Source organism: Rhinoraja longicauda, chromosome 1, assembly GCF_053455715.1.
Source record: "Rhinoraja longicauda isolate Sanriku21f chromosome 1, sRhiLon1.1, whole genome shotgun sequence".
Classification (NCBI taxonomy): Eukaryota; Metazoa; Chordata; class Chondrichthyes; order Rajiformes; family Arhynchobatidae; genus Rhinoraja; species Rhinoraja longicauda.
This window is the reverse complement of record NC_135953.1, coordinates 42,800,040-42,827,333: the sequence shown is the minus strand read 5'-3', so window position 1 is coordinate 42,827,333 and position 27,294 is coordinate 42,800,040. Positions and strand designations below refer to the sequence as shown.

The following is a 27,294-nucleotide window of genomic DNA, read 5'->3' as shown; positions in this document are numbered from 1 at the left end:
CAAGGGGTCTTGCTCAACAAGATTGCTAACTAATCCTTCCTCATTACACAATACCCAGTCTAGGATGGCTTGCCCTCTAGTCGGTTCCTCTACATATTGGTTTAATAACCCATCCCGTATACATTCCAGGAAATCCTCCTCCTCAGCGATGCTACCAATTTGGTTGGCCCAATCTTTATGTAGATTAAAGTCACCCATGATAACCACTGTACCTTTGCTACACGCATCCCTAATTTCCTGCTTGGTGCTATCCCCAACCTCTCCACTGCTGTTTGGTATACAACTGCAACAAGCGTTTTCCGCCCTTGGCTATTTTGCAGTTCTACCCATACCGATTTTACAGCATCCAAGCTAATGTCTCTCCTTGTTATTGCATTAATCTCTTTAACCAGCAATGCCACCCCATGTCCTCTTTCTTTCTGTCTTTCCTTCCTGAATATTCGAAAACCCCTGCATGTTCAGCTCCCAGCCTTGGTCACCCACCTAGTAAGGTTACCGGCACGGTAGCGCAGCGGTAGAGTTGCTGCTTTACAGCGAATGCAGCGCCGGAGACTCAGGTTCGATCCTGACTACGGGTGCTGCACTGTAAGGAGTTTGTACGTTCTCCCCGTGACCTGCGTGGGTTTTCTCCGAGATCTTCGGTTTCCTCCCACACTCCAAAGACGTACAGGTATGTAGGTCAATTGGCTGGGTAAATGTAAAAATTGTCCCTAGTGGGTGTAGGACAGTGTTAATGTACGGGGATCGCTGGGCGGCACGGACTTGGTGGGCCGAAAAGGCCTGTTTCCGGCTGTATATATATGATATGATATGATATGAGTTTTTTTTTTGATAGGCAGAAAATAGGACAAAGGCAAGACAAAAGGTGTGAGACAAAGATAGAAGAGTCGCAAATCGTGAAGACAATTAGGAAGGAATGTAGGTGGAAGGAGGGAGAGGTGAAATGGGTGCGAATCCAGGTGGGGCATAGACAATAGACAATAGGTGCAGGAGTAGGCCATTCGGCCCTTCGAGCCAGCACCGCCATTCAATGTAATCATGGCTGATCATTCTCAATCAGTACCCCGTTCCTGCTTTCTCCCCATACCCCCTGACTCCGCTATCCTTAAGAGCTCTATCTAGCTCTCTCTTGAATGTATTCAGAGAATTGGCCTCCACTGCCCTCTGAGGCAGAGAATTCCACAGATTCACAACTCTCTGACTGAAAAAGTTTTTCCTCATCTCTGTTCTAAATGGCCTACCCCTTATTCTTAAACTGTGGCCCCTGGTTCTGGACTCCCCCAACATTGGGAACATGTTTCCTGCCTCTAAAGTGTCCAACCCCTTAATAATCTTATACGTTTTGATAAGGAAAGGGGAGGGGGGGAACGGTGTGTAGTTACCTAAAATTGGAGAATGCAATGTTCATATCGTTGGGTTGTAAGCTACGCTAGCAGAATATGGGGTGCTGTTCTTCCAGTTTGAGTGTTGCCTCAATCTGGCAATGGAGAGAAAGGTCAGTATGGGAATGGGACGAGGAGTTAAAGTGGTTAGCAAGCAGGAGATCCAGTAGGCCTTGTTGGACTGAGTGCAATTGTTCAGCTAGATGGTCGCCGAACCCTAAAGGGATTGAGTAACTACATCATGGACAAAACTGTACAGATATTTAATCTCCTCCCTGATGGATCACAATGCCCACAGTTCTGATAACAACTCAACAACTCCAAATCTTTTTTTCCCCCTGAGTGATGGACACAAATTGTAAAGGTGGTTGCCTGAATCTCACTGGTGCTTGGTAGCTACTACATGCTGCATATTATTGTACACCTTGCCATCCCTACTTAACAGTCTCGATATAAAGAATTTTATTCATTTGATTAACAGTCTTATTAAATTTGTTTATCATATCATATCATCATATCATATATATACAGCCGGAAACAGGCCTTTTCGGCCCACCAAGTCCGTGCCGCCCAACGATCCCCGCACATCAACACTATCCTACACCCACTAGGGACAATTTTTTTTTTTTTACATTTACCCAGCCAATTAACCTACATACCTGTACGTCTTTGGAGTGTGGGAGGAAACCGAAGATCTCGGAGAAAACCCACGCAGGTCACGGGGAGAACGTACAAACTCCTTACAGTGCAGCACCCGTAGTCAGGATCGAACCTGAGTCTCCGGCACTGCATTCGCTGTAAAGCAGCAACTCTACCGCTGCGCTACTGCGCTATCTACTTTATTACTTATTTAATGAAGTTGGAATTATATTTTCCATCATTTTTGTTTAAACCACTATCCAAACTTAAAAAACAAAAAAGGTAAACCTTAAAAACCAATGGCCTATCCATTCTCCAGAAACGTAACATTGATTTTATTTTTGCAGTCTTGTAGTCAGACTGTTGATACTCTCTATTCCAGTTGCTGTTTTTTTCATTTCTACCACTCTCATTCAGGTTCTGTTAATTCTGTCTCTTGGCTCTTTATATCCTTGCTACTTTCAGATAAACATTTCTTTTCGTCTTTTGCCATTATATCTCCATCATGCTCATTCAATTACCACATAAGCATGCTCTCTTTATTACCTTTCCATAACTTTACATTTCCTATGCTTTCATTGGACTTTTCTTCTATACATTTGCTATATTTACTCAATGCTATCTCTTACTCTCCATTACAGCAAACATTTAATTGTAAAAAAATATTGTAAATTAGCTTATACTCTCCTATTTCCCTCACAGCCGCTCCTTTTCATACACGTGTACAGTGTTGTTATTCCATATTATAACCTGGCTCTGGTTCAGTGGTAGTATTTACCAGCATAACTACTGAGGAATTTTAGTTCACTTTCGGTCTAAAGTAGAGGATCATGTGGACATTCGGCAGCTATGGCAGGGCTCACACACCATTACTTCCTAAAGGCATCAAAGATGCTCAGCACTGGCCACACTCTCATCTTGCTCCTACCATCAAGAAAGTGGCACAGAAGCCTGTAAACAGTGACCTACAGGCTATTGAATACTTCACAGGTAGACACAAAATGCTGGAGTAAGTCAGCGGGTCAGGCAGTATCTCGGGAGAGAAGGAATGGGTGACGTTTCGTGTCGAGACCCTTCTTCACACTGATGTCAGGGGAGGGGACGGGACAAAGATAGGATGTAGTAAGAGACAGGAAGACTAGTGGGAGAACTGGGAAGGGGGAGGGAAAAGAGAGGGACAGAGGACCTATCTGAAGTTAGAGAAGTCAATGTTCATACTGCTGGGGTGTAAACTGCCCAAGTGAAATATGAGATGCTGTTCCTCCAATTTGCGCTGAGCCTCACTATGACAATGGAGGAGGCCCAGGACAGAAAGGATTGGGAATGGGAGTTGGTGCTGAGCCACCGGGAGATCAGGTTGGGTAAGGCGGACTGAGCGAAGGTGTTGAGCGAAACAATCGCCGAGCCTGCGCTTGGTCACGCCAATGTAGAGAAGGCGACATCTGGAGCAGCGGATACAATAGATGAGGTTGGAGGAGGTGGAGGTGAACCTCTGCCTCACCTGGAAAGACTGTTTGGGTCCTTGGATGGAGTCGAGGGGGGAGGTAAAGGGACAGGTGTTGCATCTCCTGCTGTTGCTGGGGAAAGTACCTGGGGAGGGGGTGGTTTGGGTGGGAAGGGACGAGTGGACCAGGGAGTTACGGAGGGAATGGTCTCTGCGGAAAGCAGAAAGGGGTGGAGATGGGAAGATGTAGCCAGTAGTGGGATCCCGTTGGAGGTGGTGGAAATGTTGGAGGATAATTTGTTGTATACGACGGCTGATGGGGTAGAAGGTGAGGACAAGGGGGGACTCTATCCTTGTTACGAATGGGAAGAGGAGGAGCAAGAGCGGAGCTGCGGGATATAGAGGAGACCCTAGTGAGAGCCTCATCTATAATGGAAGAGGGGAATCCCCATTTCCTAAAGAATGAGGACATCTCTGATGCCTTAGTATGAAATACCTCATCATGGGTGCAGATGCGGTGTAGACGGAGGAATTGGGAGTAGGGGATAGAGTTTTTACAGGAAACAGGGTGGGAAGAAGTGTAGTCAAGATAGCTGTGGGAGTCAGTAGGTTTATAGTAGATGTTGGTCACTAGTCTGTTTCCTGTGATGGAGATGGTGAGATGCAGAAATGGTAGGGAGAAGTTGGAGATGGTCCAAGTATATTTAAGAGCAGGATGGAAATTAGTGGTGGAATTTATGAAGTCAGTGAGTCCTGCATGGGTACAAGAGGTAGCACCAATGCAGTCATCAATGTAGTGGAGGTACAGTTCGGGGATGGGGCCAGAGTACGCCTGGAACAGGGATTGTTCGACGTACCCTACAAGCGTTTTGCTCCATCTCCACCCACATTGAATCTTTCTCTTTAGTGGTCCACATGATTAAGGCTCTGAGTTGCGTTGCCCAATAATAATTTCTTAAATTAGGCAAGTTCAACCCTCCCTTTTCTTTTTTGCTAAGAAGCGTCTTGTATTTAATTCTTGCTTTTTTACTTTGCCATAAGAATTTCGATATAATTTTATCCAGTTTTTTTAGAAAAGCTCCCGAGATCATAATAGGCAACGATTGGAACAAAAACAACAGTCTTGGCAATATATTCATTCTGACTGTTTCTACTCTTCCCACCAGAGTCAACGGTAAAATCTCCCATCCAGCCAAATCATCCTTTATCTCAGATATCAGTTTCCCATAATTAGCTTCAAATAGCTGTGCTGTATTCGAAGTGATAATTATACCAAGGTATCTAAACCCTTTTTTGGTCCATTTAAAATGGACTTTTTCTTTAAGTTCCACTGGACAATCTCCTGAGAGCATCATTGCTATTGATTTGGCTTCATTTGTCAAATATCCTGATATTTCACCATATTCTTTTAGGTTATCTAGTAGAGCTGGTATAGACGTGGAGGGCTCCACTATGTATGTTAATAAATCGTCCGCAAATAATGACGTCTTGTGTTCTATGCCCCCTTCATCTTTTATTCCTTTAATGTTTTTATTTTGTCTTATTGACTCTGCTAACGGTTCAATACTTGCAGCAAACAGTAGCGGGCTCAGGCAATCTCCTTGCCTGACTCCTCTTTTGAGGTAGAAGAAGTCTGAGCAGCAGCCATTAATTCTGATCCGTGATTTGGGATTTTTATAAACAATTCTTACCCAGTCTATAAACGTTGAGTGAAACCCAAAAACCTTCAATGTTTGATATAAAAAGTTCCATTTCACACGGTCAAACGCTTTTTGTGCATCTAGGCTAAGCAGCATGGTAGGTCTGGGATTATTTTTAGCACATGATATAAGATTTAGTGTTCTCCTGATATTGTTAGCCCCCTGTCTCCCCGGGATAAACCCCGTTTGATCTGGCTTGATTAATTTAGTTATATGTTGTTGCATTCTCTTTGCTAGTATGCTTGTTAATATTTTTAAATCATTACAGAGCAAGCTGACCGGTCTATATCCCTCACATGAAGTCGGATCTTTGCCCTCCTTATGTAATACGGAAATTATGGCTTCTGACCAAGTATCTGGGCGGTTTCCTGTTGATAGCGCATAATTAAAAACTTTACATAATTCTGGTGTTATGTCTTCTGCAAAACATTTATAATACTCCCCTGAGAAGCCATCTGTACCTGGGGATTTGTTACTTTTAAGGGTTTTTATAGTATCGGCTATTTCTTGTGACGAAATTGGTTTTATCATTTCAGATGCTTCTTCTACCTTTAATGCTGGTAAATGTAGTTTTTTGAAAAATTCTTGTGTTTTGGTCTCAGTGAGATTAGATTCTGAGTCACTGTATAAGTTTTCATAATATTCTGCAAAGGCCTTTGCTATCTCTTTTGGCTTAGCCATAATAAAATTGGAAGTGGGATGTCTTATTTTTGTAACTATTCTATTTGTTTGAGCTTTTCGCAGTTGGAATGCCAGTAACCGGCTTGCTCTGTTACCCATCTCATAATATCTTTGATTTATAAAACGAAGAGCTCCTTCTGCTTTATATGTTAAAAGTTCGTCTAACTCTTGTCTCATTTTTTTTAATTCGACGAGAATAGATTTGTTTCTTGTTCTTTTATGTTCTAAGTCCAACTCTCTGATTTTACTTTCTAGCTTTCCTTGCCTTTCCATTCGGGTTTTTTTCAATCTGGAAGTTATCTCTATTATTTTCCCTCTCATGACTGCTTTTCCTCCCTCCCATAATGTCGATGGTGAGACCTCGCCATTGTCATTTATTTGAAAATATTCCTTTAAGTTTAGTTTTAGTTCTTTGACAACCTTTTCATCTGATAGGATTGACACATTAAGTCTCCAGTACTTAAAGAAGGATTCCCTGCCCAGCTCAATGGATAGTATGACAGGGGCGTGATCACTTATAGTTATGGATTCTATACTGCAGTCCCTGACTGTATGTATCTGTTGTTTTGACACACAAAAAAAGTCTATTCTCGAATAACTCCCATGTGGGTTAGAATAAAAGGTAAAATCTCTTCCTTTAGGATTATTATGTCTCCATGGATCAACCAGACCTAATTCTTTTATAACATTATTTAGGACTCTAGATTTTTTTGTTTTTGGTCCCCTCTCAGATGGCAACCTGTCTAAGTTACCATTCTGTATGGTATTAAAATCCCCTCCCAAAATTATCATCCCTCGTCCGTTACTGGTAAGTATATTGGCTATGTTTTTAAAGAATGTTTCATTTTCTTCATTTGGGGCATAGATGTTTAATATTGAAATACTCATATCTCCTATTGTGCCAACCACCATGATATATCTTCCCATATCACCTTTAATCACTTTCTCTACAGAAAATGGTAGGGATTTATTAATTAGTATGGCCACCCCCCTTTTCTTGCCATATGAAGCATGGAATACTTGGTTTACCCATTCCCTTTTCAGTTTTTTATGTTCATTTTCACTCAAGTGAGTTTCTTGGATTAGTGCAATGGCACATTGTAATTTCTTCAACTGACTCAATATTTTCTTTCTCTTAATAGGGTGATTTAGACCGTGCACATTATAAGAAACAAGGTTCAACTTATTCATGACATTTTAAGATGTAGGCCATAAACTCGGTTCCTCCTATAAATCAAAACAACTGTGCAAAACGATACACAGCGAAAAAACAAACAAACAATACACATCTCCCTCTGAACTACTATACAAAAATAACATGTGACTCCCAAAAGTCCCGTCATCAGAGAGTGTGGCAATCTCTCTGGGGAAATAGCACAATGTGCACCTGCAACTTCTCAGAATTAAGTTGCTCCTTGCTCAAATTGAGATCCAGCTTTGCTCCTTCAACCAATTTTGACATTATTCAGTATAAGTGTTACTTAAATCCCATAACTAGCTCCTTTTCAATTCTTTGAACATTAAACATAAATTCAGATTGTCCGCATTATATATACTTCAGGATTGTCATTATTTTTTTACCCTTAGTTCCAGGCTGTTTTTTTTTTTAGTCCTTACCACTGTGAACCTCAGATTTCACAGACCGAGGGCTTGTATGTCCGCCTCTGTGATGGGTGGCTGTCTCCTCTTTCCCTTCTGTCCTGTCCCCGTAGTCCAGCTGCCCTCCATCCTCACTCTCTGTAGTTTCTCCCACTCGTCCTCCTCCACATGGATCCCCATGTCCTTCAGCATGGGGGCAGCCTCCATCAGTGTATTGAATGTCTTCGTCTCTGTTCCCAGAAACACCTTCAGTCTTGCAGGATATGGGGACTGTGCCTTTATGTTTTTCTCCTTCAACTTTTTTATTACATCCCGCACTTGTTTCCTCTTCTTCTGTATCTCGGTAGTGTAGTCATGGTTGAAGTAAATGGTCCGTTCCTCATATGTTATTTTTTGTTTCCATGCTTGTTGTATGATGCGGTCTTTCACCTGGTGGTCAATGAAGCGGGCGATGATGGCTCGCGGGGGAGCCGCACTCTCTTTCGGTTTGGTAGTCAGCGAGCGGTGCGCTCTTTCGATGCGGATATCGACGGCCGCCGAGATTTGTAATGTTGTTCGGATGAAATCAGTCACAAATCCTATGGTGTCGCCTTTCTCAGCGCCCTCCGGGATCCCATGTATCCGTATGTTATTACGTCTCGCTCTTGCTTCCAAGTCGTCACATTTTGCGGCTAACGCCGCCTCTCTTTGAAGAAGAAAGGCGACTGATCTTTCCAGCCGCGCTGCCCTGTCTTCCGTCTCCCCCAACCTTTCTTCTATGTTCACTGTTCGTCGCTCCAGTGAAGCGGTTCTCTCCAAAAGCTCCTTTAAATTAGTTTCTAGTCTCACCAGAGCTTTTTTGTTGTCATTTACCGCTTCTGTGTGCTCTTGTCTTAACTTGCGTAGCTCCGCCAATATTACGGAGTCTTGTTCCCCACAGCTGGTTCCCTTATCTGGCGTGGCTCTCTTTGCCAAGTCCGTAGCTTTAGTATCCGCATTATCCTTTTTGTTTAACCTTGTCTCCATATTTTTATTTATCGTTAACTTTCGTTGTCGATATAACTTGCGATTGGCCCGCTTCCTGTTGTTACTAATGTTTAAAAGAGCTAGTTTTAATTGGTTTCTTTGAGAGCTAACTTTTTAGAGCTGCAAGGAATAGAGACCCAGCCTACTCAACCTCACCTTATAGCACACACCCTCTAGTCCTGGCAACAGCCTCATAAATCTTTTCTGAACCTTTTCAAGCTTGACAATATCTTTCCTATAACATGGTGTGCAGAACTGAACACAATATTCTAAATGCTGTCTCACCAACGTCTTATACAACTGCAACATGACCTCCCAACTTCTATACTCAATACTCTGACTGATCTCATTCCTAAAATAACGTACTTTAATTCAGAGGCTATGATCTCTCGTCCTAGACTCTCCCACTAGTGGAAACATCCTCTCCACATCCACTCTAGCCAAGCCTTTCACTATTCTGTATATTTCAATTGAGGTCCCCCCTCATTCTTCTAAACACCAGTGAATACAGGCCCAGTGCTGTCAAACGCTCATCATAGGTTAACCTCCTCATTCCTGGGATCATTCTTGTAAACCTCCTCTGGACCCTTTCTAGAGCCAACACATCCTCAGATATGGTGCCCAAAATTGCTCACAATATTCCAAATTTGGCCTTACCAGCACCTTATAGAGCATCAGCAATACATCCCTGTTTTTGTATACAAGCCCTCTTGAAATAAATGCTAGCATTGAGTTTGCTTTCTTTACTACTGATTCGACTTGTAGGTTAACTTTTTGGGAATCCTGCACCAGCACTCCCAAGTCCCTTTGCACCTCCGATTTCTGGATTCTATCCCGATTTAGAAAATAGTCGAAGAGTTCTCCGAGATCTTCGGTTTCGTTCCACACTCCAAAGATGTACAGGTTTGTTGGTTAATTGGCTGAGTATAAATGTAAAATTGGCCCTAATGTGTTTAGGATAGTGTTAACGTGGGGGATCGCTGGTTGGTGCGGACTTGGTGGGCTGATGGGCCTGTTTCCGCGCTGTATCTTTAAACTAAACAAAACTATTAAATTGCAGCAAGTTCATGCTTGGCTGTCCAAAATCGAAGGCAGCTGGGAAAATTGCATCAGACTGCAAGTTATGATCTTTGGCTCGTGTGCGAATCTTGAACATCCTAATAATGAGGGAGGTAAATTCTGGCAGGTCAATGTGAACTGCTGGCAGTTTCTACTAAGTTTTAGCTTAACATTTCCCTGTTATCCTCCTTCTGTTCTCTCTCTCTCTTTTTATTCCTAGCTGCATCATATCCACATCACACTCATTCAGCTCTCTATATCGTCTCTATTTACATGAAGCATTTCTCAACCCTGTTACATTTCCCCTCTCAACCCCATTCTCCTGCTTTCTCCTCAGAATCTCTTTTAGCTCTCTTTCTGAAAACCCAGCAGATTTTGAGTGATTTCAACGTTCTCATTCTCTGTTTTCATATCCTTGCCAACATCAAACAACTCTCTAGTTCGTGAGATTTTCTTTGAACCCAGGTCACTGGCGCTATGAGGCAGCGATGCTACATGCTGCACCACTGTGTGACTCATATTCATCACTTATACTCTACCAATCTTTTTCAGCTCCCACTCTCCATCAGCATACATATGGGAAATGAGTATCCTGTATTTGAAAAATACATGGGAGATCAAAGGCGGATGCATCAACGTTGACCATATAAGCAATGGGAAAACAAATGGCTTAAAGAGATGCAATGTCCAGATAATGGGGCTATATCAGCGTTATGCTATAAAGATAGACTATTCAGGAAAATGATTGATGGTAAGGGTCAAAATGTGATTAGAAATTGGAAAGATATTCAGGATTTCTTCAGGGACTATTTCTGACATTTATTCAAACTTACAGCATATTATTGCCAATATGTGGGTCTGCCATGTTAAGGCATAAAACATTCCACCCACAGCAATGCAGGCAAGGACAGAGTTATAACTCCATAATCCATTATAGATTTTCTGAAATGGCGACGCCAAAGATAACCCTGCAAAAAAGTGAGCAAAAAAGCAGCTTAGCCTCTTATTGATTGCTAGTTGTTTCCACCTCTTCCAATAAAAATGTTTAACAAATACCTTTTTCTTAAATTTAAATGAACTTCTTAGGTAATTAAAAAAAACAAATGAAACAAATAGTGAATACTTGTCTTATGTCAGTGCCCAGAAGTTTCGTAAGAAACATAAAATGACAAAACTTTTATACAATAATTATTTAATTTAAGTAGCTTTGCTGTACGGTGGTCCTACTTGTCAATTCCTTGTCATAATGAATTTATCATGGGAGAAATTGGGATCGGGCATCTTATGTTTTCATTCTAATCTATGATGTTTACATAAATAGTTTATTGTTTTATAAAGCAATGATTGTCTAAATCTCTATTTTCATAGGCTGAATTAAATTTTACATAAGAACTTTCAAATAGAGAAGTAAACTCATGTCAAATTTTGAAATCAGTTAAATTATCAGTACAGCAATTTTGATGTCATGTTATTCGATTTGTAATCCAAAAATTAAATGAATCTAAAGAATATCCTCAAATTCCAGCATCGCAATTTGTGAAAAATTTAAACATTAAAAATATTCAGTAAAAGTGACATGAAGCTAGTGATCTGTAAAATAAATTCTTAGAAAAGTAAACTTGCCATCCTTATCTGTGGTTCCAGTGCCACAGTAGAGGCAGTACAGTGGTGCAGTTGTAGAGTTGCTGCCTTACAGTGCCAGAGACCCATGAACGATGCTGATCACCAATGCTATCTGTATGGAGTTTGTACGTTTTCTCTGTGATTGCATGGGTTTTCTCCGGGTGCTCCGGTTTCCTCCCACATTCCAAACCCAGGCTGGCTTGTAGAGTAATTGGCTTCTGTAAATTGCCCCTAGTGTGTAGGATGTGAAAGTGGGATAACATAGAACTAGGATACAGATTGGTCGGCGGGGTCTCGGTGGGCTGAAGGGTCTGAATCCATGCTGTATCTCTAAACTAAACTGGTTTATTTCTAACTTACCTCTGAAGTGGTCTAGCATCTGCACTTTTGTGAATGATCAATAAATCTTGACCTTGTCCAAGAAAAAGGTAATAAGTAAAATTTTACATGGAACCCTTAAAAATTATAAAGAAGTATGTAGACACACCTGCCAAAGTACCCACACAGGATCCAATTGCAGCATGCAGACATATGATTGGAGATGAGATAAATAATGCAGCAAAGAAAATGCCACCAGTCCATGGATTATCACAGCCGTACACCTGTCCAACTCCCACAGGGATAGATCTCAAGAGCTGAATAAAATAGCAACACAACATTTAATGATTTTCGTGGAATATGAACATTCTTTTATTACATTTTCAATTAAAAATAAACAATCATAGCTAAACTGGCGATCATAGAGGAAATACTGTGAAGACTTTAGAGGGATTGGTTTTGTGTTCAGAGGGACCTGAAAGTCCTTGTATGCAGGTTACTTTAAATTAACATGCAGATACAACAAAATATCAATAAGGCAAATGGTACATTAGCTATTTTTGCAATAACATTTAGTGTAAGAGTAAAGATATCTGACTGGAATTACATAAGCATTCAGCAGGACCACACCTGGAGTAATCTGCTCAGATCTGGTCTCCTCACCAAAGGAAGGATAGAGGGAGAACCAAGAAGGTTCATCAGATCGATTCCCAGCATGGTGGGGTGGTCTTGTGAGGAAAAGTTTTACAGGCTGGGCCTACATTCTCTAGAGTTTAGAATGAGACGTTATCTTGTTGAAATATATGAAATTCTTACAGAACTTATCAGGGTAGCTGCAGAGATGATGTTTCCTCTGGCTGCGATGTGCATAACAAGATGTCAGAGTTTCAGAATAAGGAGTGAACCATTCCGTAATGAGATGAACAGAAATGTCTTCATCTGGAAAATTGTGGGAATTTATTGCCAAAGGGATGTGGAGACTCAGTGCCTGACTATATTGAAGAAGTAAATCAATAGAGTTTGAGAAATCAAAGGAATCATGCGGATACGAGTTTAGTACAAGAAAGTGGTGCTGATGTAAAAAATCAGTGGTGGAATCTTATTGAATGGCAGAGAATGTTATGTTACATTTGTACCAACACAACTGTATAAAATACTTAATTGGGTTATCTTCAATGTAATGATGTTTATTTGTTATGCAATTGTCTATTTTTCAAAGGATTCAGAAAGTAGTTCACAATATAAAACCAGGTTCCAAATGCTGTGGTACCTCAGACTACATCACTGAAAATGACTTGTATCCACTACATTTGGTCTAATTAATATTGCCATTTTAACCCAAAATTGTTGTGCACAGGAGAAAATATTATAAGAACTATTAACAACTGTCTTTGTGGGTTAGATAGTTTAGCAATATGGAAGCTCTGGGGGCAATCACAAAGATGGGGCAACTTTGTTAAAAATATTTGCAAATTCACGGAACCACATGATGGCAACAGCAAGAAGCAACAAACTAGAGAGGGTTAAAATGGAACAATTTTTAATGTTCCTGCAATGCCTAATGTGCCAAACTGCATATTAGCCTATGTGCGGTCCAGGTGTGAAAATTAGCTGGCATTTCGTTAGTCCACCAATTGAGGTATGATAATATCCTGGGATCCCAATGCAGATTTTAGTTCCAGCAGGTTGAGCGTTTTCCTTGAAAACTAAATGTATTGATCTTTGCAATGAGCAACTCAGAGGTTCTTAAAGAACAACTGTTGTAATAAGAATAAGTTGGACTAAATTTGTTTTCCTACTGTCAGGAGGGACATTACTGATATAACTTATGAAACTGCCCTCCATTCCTAACCCTCTGTGGATCATACTTCGGATCAACCTTCCCTCACTCATGTTTTCCGCAACTAAATGTACTCCCATTAAAATACTCAGCTAAATCAGGCAGTTTCTGAGGAGAGTGACAGTCAGTTTATATTGGAGGAGCAGGCGACATGGTGTCACAACTGGCTGTGCTGTTGCCCTAGTTAATTTCTGAATTTAGGTTCTAGCTGTGTGGAGTTTCTTGAAAATGTGGTAAAAAAAATAGAATAAGTGTGAAGGGGTAGTTGGTGCTCGGCATAGACCTCATATGCCAAGCAGTCTGATCCATATGGTATCTCTCAATGACTCTAAATTGTAATTGATTTGTATTCACTCATCTATTTTCAGGTGATTTCTTATGCCCTCAAAAATATACAACATTGCATACATAAAGAAAAAAATGTGCATAAATATAAACAATTGTTTTCGTGAAAATATATATTTCTGAGTTAGTTATATTTGAATAGATATCTTGAACATTTCTGATGTGTTCTCTATTAATCTAATGCGATTGCCATCTTACAACATTTAAAGATTTAAAAGGAAGCATTGTATTGCTTACCATTGGAATACTGAGATCAGGCCATGTAATATTATACGATGTAGTTACAGGTTCAATAAGAATCTGAGGAAAATGATGATTGTAGTGCCCCGTAGCAGCCATGAACAAACCAACACTTAAGTTAAAAGGCAACGTGAAAACCGGTAGATCCCATTTCCCCAAGACCGCAGCCAAGGCACTTGAAATAATAGGGCTGTAAGTAGAAATGTTTTTAGTGCAAAAATAAGATAAAGTTTTAATATCACTCATTAAAGAGCTTGGTTGCGCTGTTTTCTCACAAACAATGTAAAGCTTTGTTTCTGTACTTTTTCTATCTATTCACAATTCCTTACAATGTTGATGGAAGCTATACTCGTTGATTAGACGTTGAGTCTATGCCAGTTTTCAGAGCAAGTCCATCAGTCCCAATTCCCCACTGACTGTCTTCAAACTTATTCTTTTTCATAGGTCTATTAATTGTGCCATGATTGTCCTACCAGGACAATCTACAGTTGGAAATTAACCTATCAACTTTGTGATGGTATTAATTTGGTTTGGTATTGGTTTATTATTATTGCCACGTGTATTGAGATACAGTGAAAAGCTTTATTTGCCTGCTATCCTGCACAAGTATAATAAGTTGTGAAACAGAGAGAAAAAACACTGGAGTGCAGAATATAGTATTACATAGTTATAGTTGCAGAGAAGGTGCAGCTAAAAAAAAAGTACAAGGGCTGCAATGAGGTAGCGTGGATGACTAGGACTGCATTCTTAGCTTATGAGAGGACCGTTGAGCAGTCTGATAATCACAGGGAAGAAACTGAATCCAGTTGTATGTGCTTTCAAGTGTGGGTGGAGCTGATTGGAGGGAGGCTGGTTTGTGTGATAGACTGAGTTACATCCACAATTCTCTGCAATTCTTTCCAGTCTTGGGCAGAACTATTGCCAAACCAAGCTATGATGCATCCTGATAGGATGCTTTCTATGACACATCTATAGACATTAGTAAGAGTCATTGGAGCCATGCTGAACTTCCTTAGTCTTCTGAGGAAAGAGAGGCATTGGTGTGTTTTCCTTGCCATCGCTATAGTTTTTCCAGGATAATTTATTGGTGATATTTACACCTAGAAATTTGAATATCTCGACTATCTCCACTTTGATACCATTGATGCTGACTGGTGCACTTCTTTTACTGAAATTAATAACTAGTTCTCCATCTTGCTGATGTGGGAAGAAACATGATCATCTCGTGGAATCCATGTGATCATAGAGTGAATATGCTAATCACACAAAAACAGCACTACAAGCCAGTCTAACCCTGATCACTCGAACTATGAGGCAGGAGCACTACCAGTTGCAGCATTTTTCATGTTGTAAATGATTCCTTGGTCCAAAGGCTTAGACAGGAAGGTATATTTGGGACGAAAATATTGCAAAGATTTTTTTAGACACTAATGCTTTCGTAAACAGCTGCACAGAACAATTGTCCAGGAAGAGGGCTTTCCGGCAATTTTTCAACAGCCCTTCCTGTGTCAGTGTAGCTGAGCTTCCACCGTAAAGTGATTGTCAAACAACCCAGTAGTCATCTCCAAAGTAAAGCATGGAAAAAAACCTTCACTCCTTTCATTGCTCTCAGCTAATTCATGCATGCCATGTCAATCACTCTGCACCTGGAGGGGAGAATTGAACAATTATTCTTTTAAAATCTTTCATAAATTGAAAAAACCCTTGCAAAGAGAGCCAGTCTGTTTATTCTTTCCCGATATGTATAATCTTATGTTTTTGATATCAACCCTGTACATTTCCCTGCATTCTTTGCAATGCATTTATGTTTAAAAAAAATATAACTTAGTGATCTTACCAGGATTAAATACATGTTTGGCATAATTTCCCTAAACTTCAGCGCTATCTATTTAGAAATATATTCTGGTGCCTGGCTTGTTTTTCTTTATGGATATAATAACCCGCAGCTTTAATTTTCATGATTCGTATATTTATGTACTGAGATCCATTTGTTATTCTACCCCTCTTAAACAAACACCTTCCAAGTAATAATTGGCATACCTATTCTTCCTTCCAAAATATATTACTTCACATTTACCTATGTTGAATATTATTTATCAATTATCCCTACTACAAAATCATTATTTATCCCTCTGTTGACTATCTGATTCTCCTCGAACCCCAGTTTGGTATCATCAGTTCTGGGCACCATGTTATAGGAAATATGTTGTCAAGATGCGCAGAGTCTCTTGCCCAGAGTAGGTGAATCGAGGACCAGAGGACATAGGTTCAAGGTGAATAGGAAGAGATTTAATAGGAATCTGAGGGGTAACGTTTTTCCACAATGGGTAGTGGATATATGGAACAAGCTGCCAGAGGAGGTAGTTGAGGCAGCGACTATCCCAACATTTAAGAAGCAGTCTCTTATGGAGAGGTTTGGAGGGATCTGGACCAAATGCGGGCAGGTGGGACTAGTGTAGCTGGGACATGTTGGCTGTTGTGGGCGAGTTGGGCTGAAAGGCCTACTTCCACACTGTATCACTCTATGACTCTATTTTCCAATTTATAATTTATGTTTATGTTTCCAGGGTCTAAATCACATGTAAATTATGAAGAGCAGTGGTCCAAGCAGAGACCCTTGTGGAATAGGACGATCCATTTTCTACCACTGTTTGTTGTGGTCCTTTACTCTTACTCCCTGTTTTCTGTCCTGAAGTCAATTGCCAATTGCTGCTCGCTTCCTGACTGTATTTTCTAACCTATATCTTATCAAAAACCTTAAAAAAATTCTAGATAAATTACATCTGTTGTATTATCATTGTATACTCCCTCAATTCCTACATGAAAATTTATGTAAAGTTGGTCAAGCAAGGAGTCCCCACTGATTATTCATAATTATAATTTTTATGTTTAACTGTTCTTCAATTCTCTCCTTTATGTTTCCTCCCATTTAAGTTAAGATGACGATCTATAAATTCCTGTACATGTTCTAAAATCAAAGAGCATAGTTTTAAGGTGGGAGGGGAAGGATTTATAAGGGACCTGAAGGACAACCATTTCCTCCATAGGCTGGCATTGATAGTTGAAAAAAGATAATTTTGTCAATATCCATTCTGTTCTGAATTTTCCTTTAATGACCGCAGCCCATCCCTTTTTTCATATTTTTGCCAGAGTTCTGGTTCTGGTTGATTACTACGCAAACACCTTATAAGTGGTTATCTCGCGGGTTTTGACTAAGGGTCTTTGACCTTTTATCTTTGTTTCTCTTCCCACTGAGTTGGCCTAACTCACGAGTATTTTCAGCATTTTCTGCTTTTAATTCAGATTTCCAGCATCTGCAGGTTCTTGATTTTCCATAATTTATTGTTGCATCTGTAAGACATGTTACTATTTTTGTTCTTTTATTATTTAATAGTTTCTCTTTAGCTTTCTAATTATCTTCAGTCCTTTCATGTTAATCACTCGTGAATTTTCTGCTATCAAGGTACTTAATTGAATTATTTCCTTACTCTTAATTGTTCCCTTACCAATATTATGTGTTTATGCTGGAAATATTCTACCGTATTGCTCTGACAGCAAAGATAATGTACATCAACAAAATCTTAATTATTCCAAATCACATGCCATGGGTTCATTTTTCTCTCAATCAAAAATAGCAGAACAAAATATACAACTGGACACCTCTCCTAAACCAAATTCATGAATGAATCAGACCATCGATAATCCATTCAAAAGTCAGGTAATGACTGTACTTTTGAGCGCCGTTTAAAACCAACAATACTGAACAACGTAAAACAACTACTAACTTTACTTAGGAATTTTTGGACGCTGTTATCACCAACAATACTGAACAATGTAAAACAAAAACCTCTCGACATTCGGTACCATTTTCCTCATTTAGTAAGGTACGAGTACGAAGATATCTTCAAAAGAACAGTAATACGTTTTTTTTCCAGTGGGGTACTGATGGAAAATGAACAAGTGACAGCCCTCTGGCCCTTGGGATGTCGGTGCAGTCGGCGTACACAGGGTAATGTAAGGTTAAGGCGGATGTTAAATGCTCCCGCTCAACTGTCCCTTCAACCCAAGTCCAGCCGGCCCAGGCCGATGAAGCTTGTCCCCAGGTCCTCCTCTGCTCACTGACTTCCATGATCTCACACTGCCTGTTACTTGTTTGGTGGAGAACCGCGGAAGGATTATCTGATGCGAATCAACATATAGCTACTCATGAAATCAAAAGGAAAAAACCGAAAATGTAAAAACAAAGAAGTGCAGATGCTAGTTTCCACAAGAAGGCACAGGCACAGAGTGCTGAAGTAACTCAGCGGGTCAGGCAGCATCTCGGGAGAACGTGAATAGGTGACTTTTCAGGACGGGTCGGGACGCTGTGGTCTCGGCCAGTGGTGCTACAGATTGTCAGAGATTCAGAGGGGCAAACACGGGTAGTTTCCGAGTGTTTTAATAATATTTTAATTTGTTCAAATTCTCACACAATCACACATACATTTGTATAATTATATAAAATAATCGATGTATAATTATTAATAATTATTATAATTAGATAGCAGTAAATGCTTATCTTGCCACAGTGTACACTTTCTGAGAACGTACAACACATAACAGCCAGAAGATCAAAAGCAATGTATAATATCACTGTGGTTGCCATATGTTTTACAATTCTAGGTTGCTAATGTTCAGGTCTAGGGATTTGTTTCAGTCTTCACTGCCATCTCACCACCTATTTTACTATCATTTGTCTGCTGGACAGGATTTGGACAGGACAGGATATGGGTCAAATGCGGGAAGGTGGGACTAGTGTAGGGTACCTTGGTCAGCATGGGCAAGCTGGACCAAAGGGCCTGTTTCTATGCTGTATGGCTGCATGACTGTAACACCAGTGGACTGAGCACCTATTCCTGTGGCACATAGTTGGTCATTGGTCTCTGATCTGTAAAACAATCCTCCACTATAGCCCTTTCTCCTTCCACAGAGCCGTTTTATCCAATTGGCTTGCTTGCCCCGTACCCCATGGGATTTGACCTTCTGACCAGCATATAATGCGGGCCCTTGTCTGGAGTTTTGCAGAATTCAAAGTAGACAATGTCTACTCCCCTGCCGCTCTCAATGCTCTTGGTCACCTCTGCAAAAATCCAATCAAATTTGAGAGATGCAATTTCCCATGCACAAAGCCATGTTGACTATTTCTAATCAGTCCCTGCCTTTCCAAACACTGATATTAGGCTCACCAGCATGCAGTTCCCTGGCTTGTTCGTGCAGCCCTTCTTGAATTAAGGCACAACATTAGCACCCTCCTACCTTTGGGTATCTCTTCCATGGCTAAGCAAGGTATAAAAATCTCTCCAGGCCTCCTTTAATTTTTACCCTTGCTTCCTACAACCTGTTAGGATTCTCTTGATCATATCCCAGGGATTTATCCACCTTAATGTGTCTTAAACACTTCCTCCATAATGTCAATATGTTGCAGGGCATCACTGTTCTAATTTTAAAATTCCGTGGCATCCACAACCTTCTCTGCGGTATATACAAATGAGAAGTTTACATTTAAGTCCTTGTACATCTCCTTTTGCTCCACACATAGACAGCCACGCTGATCCTGAAGGGACCTATTCTCTCTAGTTACACTTTTTCTCCTATAATTATGGAATCTGTTTGTCCTATCCACCAGGTTTTGTTGCCTGCCCCATTGAAACCATCATTCGTGCCATCTACATGGCTCTCTTGAGGAATGCCTTTCTTTCCTGGCCACCGTTCACTTGTGTCTGACCACATGCAAATTTGATCCTTGTAGGGGTTGGTTCAGCTTGTGGAATTTTTACTTCTATACATTAGGGGTCCAATTGACCCCATTTTCTATGGCAGCATCGTTTATTGTGTACATGTCAACCACATGTGCATGGATCATGCACCAGAATTCAGCTGGACCATCGGTGGAGAGAGATTCTATCTTTATTCTCATGGCTCCAATGCAGGGGCACCGTGGACTATTGAAGTTATCATAACTATTGCCGTGAAACCGGACATTAGACTGCATGATGGTTAGGCGGATCAAAGGTTGACCCAATGAGTCATGCAAAATTCCCAAAACTTTCGACTTTACTTTAGAGATACAGCGTGGAAACAGGCCCTTCGGCCCACCAAGTATGCACCAACACCAACAGTACTAGCACTGCCCTACACATTACCGACAATTTAAAGTTTTTACTGAAGCCAATTAACCTACAAACCTGTATGTCTTTAGAACGTGGGAGGAAACCAGAGCACCTGTAAAAACCCACGTGGTCACAGGGAGAATATACAAACTTCATATAGACAGCACCCATAGTCAGGATTGCACCCGGGTCTCTGGTGCTGTAAGAAAGTAACTGTACCGCTGTGCCTCTGTGCCACCCCTAACTGATTGAATCCATGCGAACAGAATATTTTCCCATGGTGAGGAGTCTGGAACTAGATGGTCACCATTTCAGAATAATGGCTTGCATATTTAGGTATGAGCTGAGCTGAAATTTAATTTGGAGTTCATTTGGAGTTTGAAGTTCTTGACGTCGTTCTGTGATTACTTAATAGCCATTCACTGCAGTGACTGATAGAATATTGCATATTATCGAATCAAGGACTATGAAATAGTACAGAAAGGTAGTGTTAAGATGGAAGATCAACCATCAATGTTCCATTGCACTGTGTGCTCAGACACATCACTGTTGCAAGCATTACATTTGTAATGCTTCTTTTATGCATTGAGACACTGCAAATAAATATATTCACAGGTAGCTTAATTGCAAGGCAGCGCATAAACACTTTACATGCTGCATTTCTAAAATGTTGCTGCATACTGAATGGCATAAAATATTACATTTGAAAGGCATATGCAGCACATGACACAAATACATGTTGAGGTACAGAGGAAGCTGCATGTTCGTTGCTTAAAGATACATTACAATACTCACATCTTACTGTTTTCACAATGCCTAGCATTTAACAATGATGGTCATGTCACTGAAACAGCATGTTTAATATCCAGGTCTCTTTGAATACCCACATTTCCAAAACTCTCACTATATTAAATAATGCTAACCATTGAAAGTATTGACTTATGCTTATTTGATCGTTAATGTTTGTAGATACTTAAATGATTATATAGAACAGGCAGCACAAACTTGTTGGTTCTGCTTTGCAATTAACTGGCACATTAATTATGCTTTCAATACATATGGTTGTTTACAGGGTTTATCAAGTTTAAACTCCAAAGGATTTCAGCTTCCTTAATAAAGTCAAGCTTAATAAATTAGCTTACTTCAAAATGCCCCTTCTGGTTTCATGGAAAGAATTTATGGTATTAACATTGAAATAAGTATGACCTTCATTATCCACTTGCACTACTTTTTTGGTCTTGTGGCATTCAGTGTTCATAGCCTTAACTTTGAAGCTGACCAGTGTATCTCCTACACCCCTGTTATGCATACCAGGGAAACATGTTACACGATTGAATACTGTTCTTGTGCTTGGGTAATTCACTTTATCTAAACATTTCCCTGATTATATTAACAGGATACAAGTGAATGTTATTATGGAAGCCTGTGGTATATAATTTACATTCAATCTGTGATAATACCAGTTCAGGTCTCTTTACCAACCATTTGTTTTGAGCTAGTGTAAATTGTAGGGTATACTGTAAATGTAGACCCGCCACTTAAACAGGACAGGCTTTGGTTAAAATAATTAATTGATTTTCATTCCCATTATTCCCAACTGATCATATAAGAAGATGGAAGAGATTGTATTTTGCTTAGGAAGTGTAAGACAGAATTAAATATTCTGATTCATGGAGGAAAGAAAAGAAAACTTGTGGCAGGAAGAAGAAAAAAATTAAGAATAGAAGATGATAGATTATCAAAGGACGTAGGAAAATCACTGCAGATGCTGGTACAAATTGAAGGTAGCACAAAATGCTGGAGTAACCCAGCGGGTCAGGCAGCATCTCAGGAGAGAAGGAATGGGTGATGTTTCGGGTCAAGATCCTTCTTCAGACTGAAGGTCTCGACCCGAAACGTCACCTGTTCCTTCTCTCCTGAGATGCTGCCTGACCCGCTGAGTTACTCCAGCATTTTGTGGTACAATAGACAATAGGTGCAGGAGTAGGCCATTCGGCCCTTCGAGCCAGCACCACCATTCAATGTGATCATGGCTGATCATTCTCAATCAGTACCCCGTTCCTGCCTTCTCCCCATACCCCCTGACTCCGCTATCCTTAAGAGCTCTATCTAGCTCTCTCTTGAATGCATTCAGAGAATTGGCCTTCACTGCCTTCTGAGGCAGAGAATTCCACAGATTCACAACTCTCTGACTGAAAAAGTTTTTCCTCATCTCCGTTCTAAATGGCCTACCCCTTATTCTTAAACTGTGGCCCCTTGTTCTGGACTCCCCCAACACTGGGAACATGTTTCCTGCCTCTCACGTGTCCAACCCCTTAATAATCTTATACGTTTCGATAAGATCCCCTCTCATTATCAAAGGACAATCTTTTCCACAGTATAAGTGTGGCCATGCCATTTATGTGAGACACAGAGACCAAAGATGTTAAGACACAATGAAGGATTTAGGACGGAGCTTTAAAAGATTTTCTGCAATGAATAAGAACAAGAGTTATTGGAGAAGAACAAAAGTATACTCCATTCAACTTTTGAAAGTATTGTTGAGGGGTTGAGACCATTTCTGGCATTTTTAGTTGGTTAATTGTTGTATTCGGCTGGCTGCCAGGGATGTATATAAACAATATTTGTCAACATTGAGATGGGCATGCATGCTGTTTTACATCCATAATGGATGCAATTAATACCAGTTTATTGCTTCACTTATATTTCTATTGCTATCATGATTGGCGAGAAAGCATGAAAAGTACCAAATCTTACAAACAATGCCATTCTTAGTTGCTAAATGCTGCGGACACTTACCCTTCTATTCAGTCATGTCTGAAATGGAAAAGAACCTTTCCCATAATTTTCAATGACCAAAATGACATTCTTGAGCTGAGTTCCAAGAGACTTGGCCCATGATTTTCCCATAAGATCTGGAAGTAGTAAGTATTCTTTCACAGTTCTGTTATTTGCCCTGTATTCTGTTCACCGCTGGGAATTCACTCTCTCAGTAATGCTTTAATTTCTTCTTTTGAATTGAATTTTCTCCCTTGTTATAATAATTTTGTTTTCCAGCTTAAAAGTTGACAATGTCACTTGAAATTACAAATGTTCACAAATTTTTTCCAGTTTATTCTCTGCTTTTCAAGTTTAAACAAACTCTATTAATGCCCCTTGGTTTTAATAGATTTGATTCTCATTATGTTTCTAAGTTGCTAAACAGGTACCAAAGAATCTGCAAAATCTTGAAGTGAATTTAAACTCTGTTTGGTATCTTCAATAAGTTGTATTAACATAGGATTACAGATGTGAAGTTGGCAACTAGGGTACTGCAGCTCTTGGAATTACTGGCCGTTATTCAGGTCATATCATACCATTGGGTATGCAACACATGGGTCCCACAGGGGACGGTCCTCTCTCCCTTCCTGTTCACCATCTACACCTCGGACTTCAGATATAACACAGACTCCTGCCACCTGCAGAAGTTTTCAGATGTCTCTGCAAATGTGGGTTGCATCAGTGGATACAGAGGTGTCGTCAACGACTTTGTTGAGTGGTGTGGGCTGAATCACCTGCAGCTCAACACCGAGAAGACTGAAGAGTTTGTGGTGGACTTCAGGAGGACAGGAACACCCCTGTCCCCTGTCTCCATCAATGGTGTGGATGAGCAGTTTACCAAGGAGTACAAATACCTTAGAGTGTACCTGGACAGTAAACTGGACTGGTCCAGGAACGCTGAGGCCCTGTACAAGAAGGGACAGAGCCGGCTGTACTTTTTGAGAAGGCTCCGTTCCTTCAACATCTGCAGCAAGATGCTGCAGATGTTCTACCTATTGGTGGTAGGCAGTGCCATCTTCTTCGCTGTCGTGTGCTGGGGCAGCAGGGCGAAGGCAGCAGATGGCAACAGGATTAACAAACTGATCAGGAAGGCTGGCTCCATCCTGGGGGCGGAGTTGGATTCATGGGAGGTGGTCTTGGAGGGGAGGATGCTCCTCAAACTGCGGAGTCAAACTGAGGAGTACTTTCATCAACAGACTGATTCCACCAAGATGCAGTACAGAATGCCACAGGAGATCCTTCTTTCCTGTGGCTATCAAACTGTACAACTCCTCCCCCTTCTATCATGGGGTAGACTGACTCCTCTCCCACCCCCCCCCCCCCCCCCCCAACTCCCTCCCCAAATCTTTGCACATCCCCAATCCTTTCAATCGTCACTTTAATTTCATGTTTCGTGTTTTATGACTGTTGACAGATCAATTTCCCTCCTGGGATAAATAAAGTTCTATCATATCGTATTGTATCATATTTAATATTTCACTTTTAAAATTGTAAACCCTGATTGATACCATATATTCCACTGTCTTTCTGCTATTTGAATATGTTAGCTTTAGATTCATAAGATAACCCTTACCTCCATAAATGATTTAACCACTATTCAGTTAATGACTTCTGTTATTTTTGTGGTTAGGCCATTAACAAAGGTTGAATGATTATGTTATTTCCTTTTAATTTGCTATTTGATTGTATCTCAATTGGCTTTATGTTCCACTGCTTTTAATCAGCAGGTAATTCATTCTCTAGTTCCATGTTACTACATCCAGGCTGTCAGTAAAAGCTCAAGACCTTTCCAGGCCACTTCATCCACCTACAATGCTTGAACTCACATCTACCTCATTTTTGGTCTCCCAAAGAATTACAATCATTTGTGTTATTTTCATGGAATGGGCCACAATTTTAATTAGCAACCGATTTACAAATTATTATTGAATCAAACTGAGAATCAGTTTTCATTTATTTAAACCACATACAGGAATTAGGTGACAGACATTTGCTCTTGTGCTCTCTTGACGAGTACCTTTATCATTGAAAATGCCTACAGGATATATTTGGACAAGCCCCATGGGTTTTCTTATCGTCAGTTTTTTGTCAGAATATTGTATTTACGAAATTTCTTCTTTTTTTTGTGATCAAAATTTACTTGTGGGAAATAACTTCCACACAATTATTACATATTTTTGGCTGTAATGCCAAATTACAGGCATGGCAAGTGTCAGAGAACACATCTCCTGCAGTTTAACTTACCATCACTTTCTGAAGAGCAGTTAGACATGGACAATTAATGTTGACAATAGACAATAGACAATAGGTGCAGGAGGAGGCCATTCGGCCCTTTGAGCCAGCACCGCCATTCAATGTGATCATGGCTGATCATTCTCAGTACCCCGTTCCTGCCTTCTCCCCATACACCCTGACTCCGCTATCCTTAAGAGCTCTATCCAGCTCTCTCTTGAATGCATTCAGAGAATTGGCCTCCACTGCCTTCTGAGGCAGATAATTCCACAGATGATTTTACATGTAAGTCCATATCCAATGAAAAGATAAAAGAACACTAATTATTGTTTAACCCTCAAATCTATGAGGTAGAAATTAATATGACCTCCAAATAAAAAAGAACAATAATTATCATATAACTAAAATCTATCGGGATGGTGGGCCTGTCATATGATGAAAGAATGGAATAATTGGGCTTGTTTGCATTGGAATTTAGAAGGATAAGAGGGGATCTTATAGAAACATATAAAATTATTAAGGGATTGGACACGCTAGATGCAGGAAACATGTTCCCGATGTTGGGCGAGTCCAGAACCAGGGGCCACAGTTTAAGAATAAGGGGTAGGCCATTTAGAACTGAGATGAGAAAAAACATTTTTACCCAGAGAATTGGGAATTTGTGGAATTCTCTGCCTCAGAAGGCAGTGGAGGCCGATTCACTGGATGCATTAAAAAGAAAGTTTGATAGAACTCTTAGGGCTAGTAGAATCAAGGGATATGGGGAGAAGGCAGGAACAGGGTACTGATTGTGGATGATCAGCCATGATCACATTGAATGGCGATGCTGGCTCGAGGGGCCAAATGGCCTACTCCTACACCTATTGTCAATGTATCTATAAGGTAGAAATTAATATGACCTAGATTTTATTTTGTGTCCAGACTTAATACTGCACATGCCTAATCAGAAAAGCCCACATCAGCATCAAAATTGGGCTTCAAGTCTCACGTGTACATTTAGAATGAGTACATTTAGAATGAGTCTGTCAAATCTCGACCTGTGGCAAAATTAAATATTGGAAACAACCCTCAGATAATTTCTGAGATCAGGCAATTTGGAAGTTAACTATCAGTACTGTGAAGTCGCGAAAGTACATATAGTCCTTATTTAAGGGTTCATGCATTAAATACTGTGTGATGTATATCAATGTTTTTTTTAACAATTCCCATTCAACTGCATGTTCCCCAGTCCCAATGTATGCTAGATGACTGATAGTATTCTGTACAATGGGTAAAATATACAATTCAAGAAACCTGGCTCATCGGGTGCTGGTTCTGTGCTCCCTTTAAACTTACCAAGGCCCATGAAAAACATTTTATACCACTGTGTAATACATTAAAATAATTAATTTAAAGTTTGATGGGGTTAATGGGAGTAATATCCAATAGTCCAGTAAATCTATGAGTTCCAAACCATTAAAGTTCTCTTTTATCCCTATCTCCTTATCTCACACGTTTTGTCTTTTCATCTCTGGCCTTTGTTTAGCCATCTACAAATCAACCCCCCCTACCCCCCCACACCTGCATCCACCCATCACTTGCCAGACATTGTTTCTGCCCCACCTTTCTTCCAACTTTCTCCCCCCTACTACAGTCTAAAGAAGGGTCCGACTCAAAGTGTTGCCTATCCATTTTCTCTTGAAATGCTGTCTGACCCACTGAGTTACTCCAGCACTTAGTGTCTTTTTGGTAAACCAGCATCTGCAGTTTCTTGTGTCTAAAGTTCCAATTGTGCTGGGCGGTAGGTGTTTTATTGCAATCTCTTTTTTGAACACCTGTACAGAAGTGATGCAGTCCATCCCATTCCATCCTTCCCAAAATTTTATAACCTGTCCTTTACGATATCCTTTTTGTACGACCTTTTATAGATATATACCCCTGAGGAGAAAATACAGATGAAATAAAAAATTGCCTTTTGGCAAGGCTTAAAGTAATTATTTCATTATAACCGTACCTGGCCTGAGTGTTCTATTCCTTCTTCAAAATAATGTTTTAAACACATCAAAATTCACCAAATATTTAATGCCAGTTTTAAAGAAAGATATTAGCACAGAGGTACTGGTGGTGATATTAATGGGCAAAAACATGATTTTAGGCATTTCTTTGTCTGCCAAGTGAAAATAAAATACATGGAATCACCCAATGAAATCCATTACTGATCCCGACATAATTTCATAAT

General features: G+C 40.2%; 1 protein-coding gene across 6 annotated transcripts in view; it reads right to left on the bottom strand.

The window, feature by feature from the left end:
• The window catches only part of LOC144591994 (urea transporter 2-like), a 103,819-nt gene that overhangs the window by 14,510 nt on the left and 62,015 nt on the right, over window positions 1-27,294 (bottom strand). For all 6 annotated transcript variants that reach the window (XR_013547058.1, XM_078396134.1, XM_078396143.1 and 3 more), the window contains 3 exons: window positions 13,873-14,065; window positions 11,620-11,767; window positions 10,343-10,477 (listed from right to left, as the gene is read on the bottom strand). Coding sequence is in view for 5 of the 6 variants with exons in the window: in XM_078396134.1 (XP_078252260.1) it covers window positions 10,343-10,477; window positions 11,620-11,767; window positions 13,873-14,065 (476 nt within the window). In the remaining variant the exon portion in view is untranslated. The remainder of the gene's footprint in view (window positions 1-10,342; window positions 10,478-11,619; window positions 11,768-13,872; window positions 14,066-27,294) is intronic.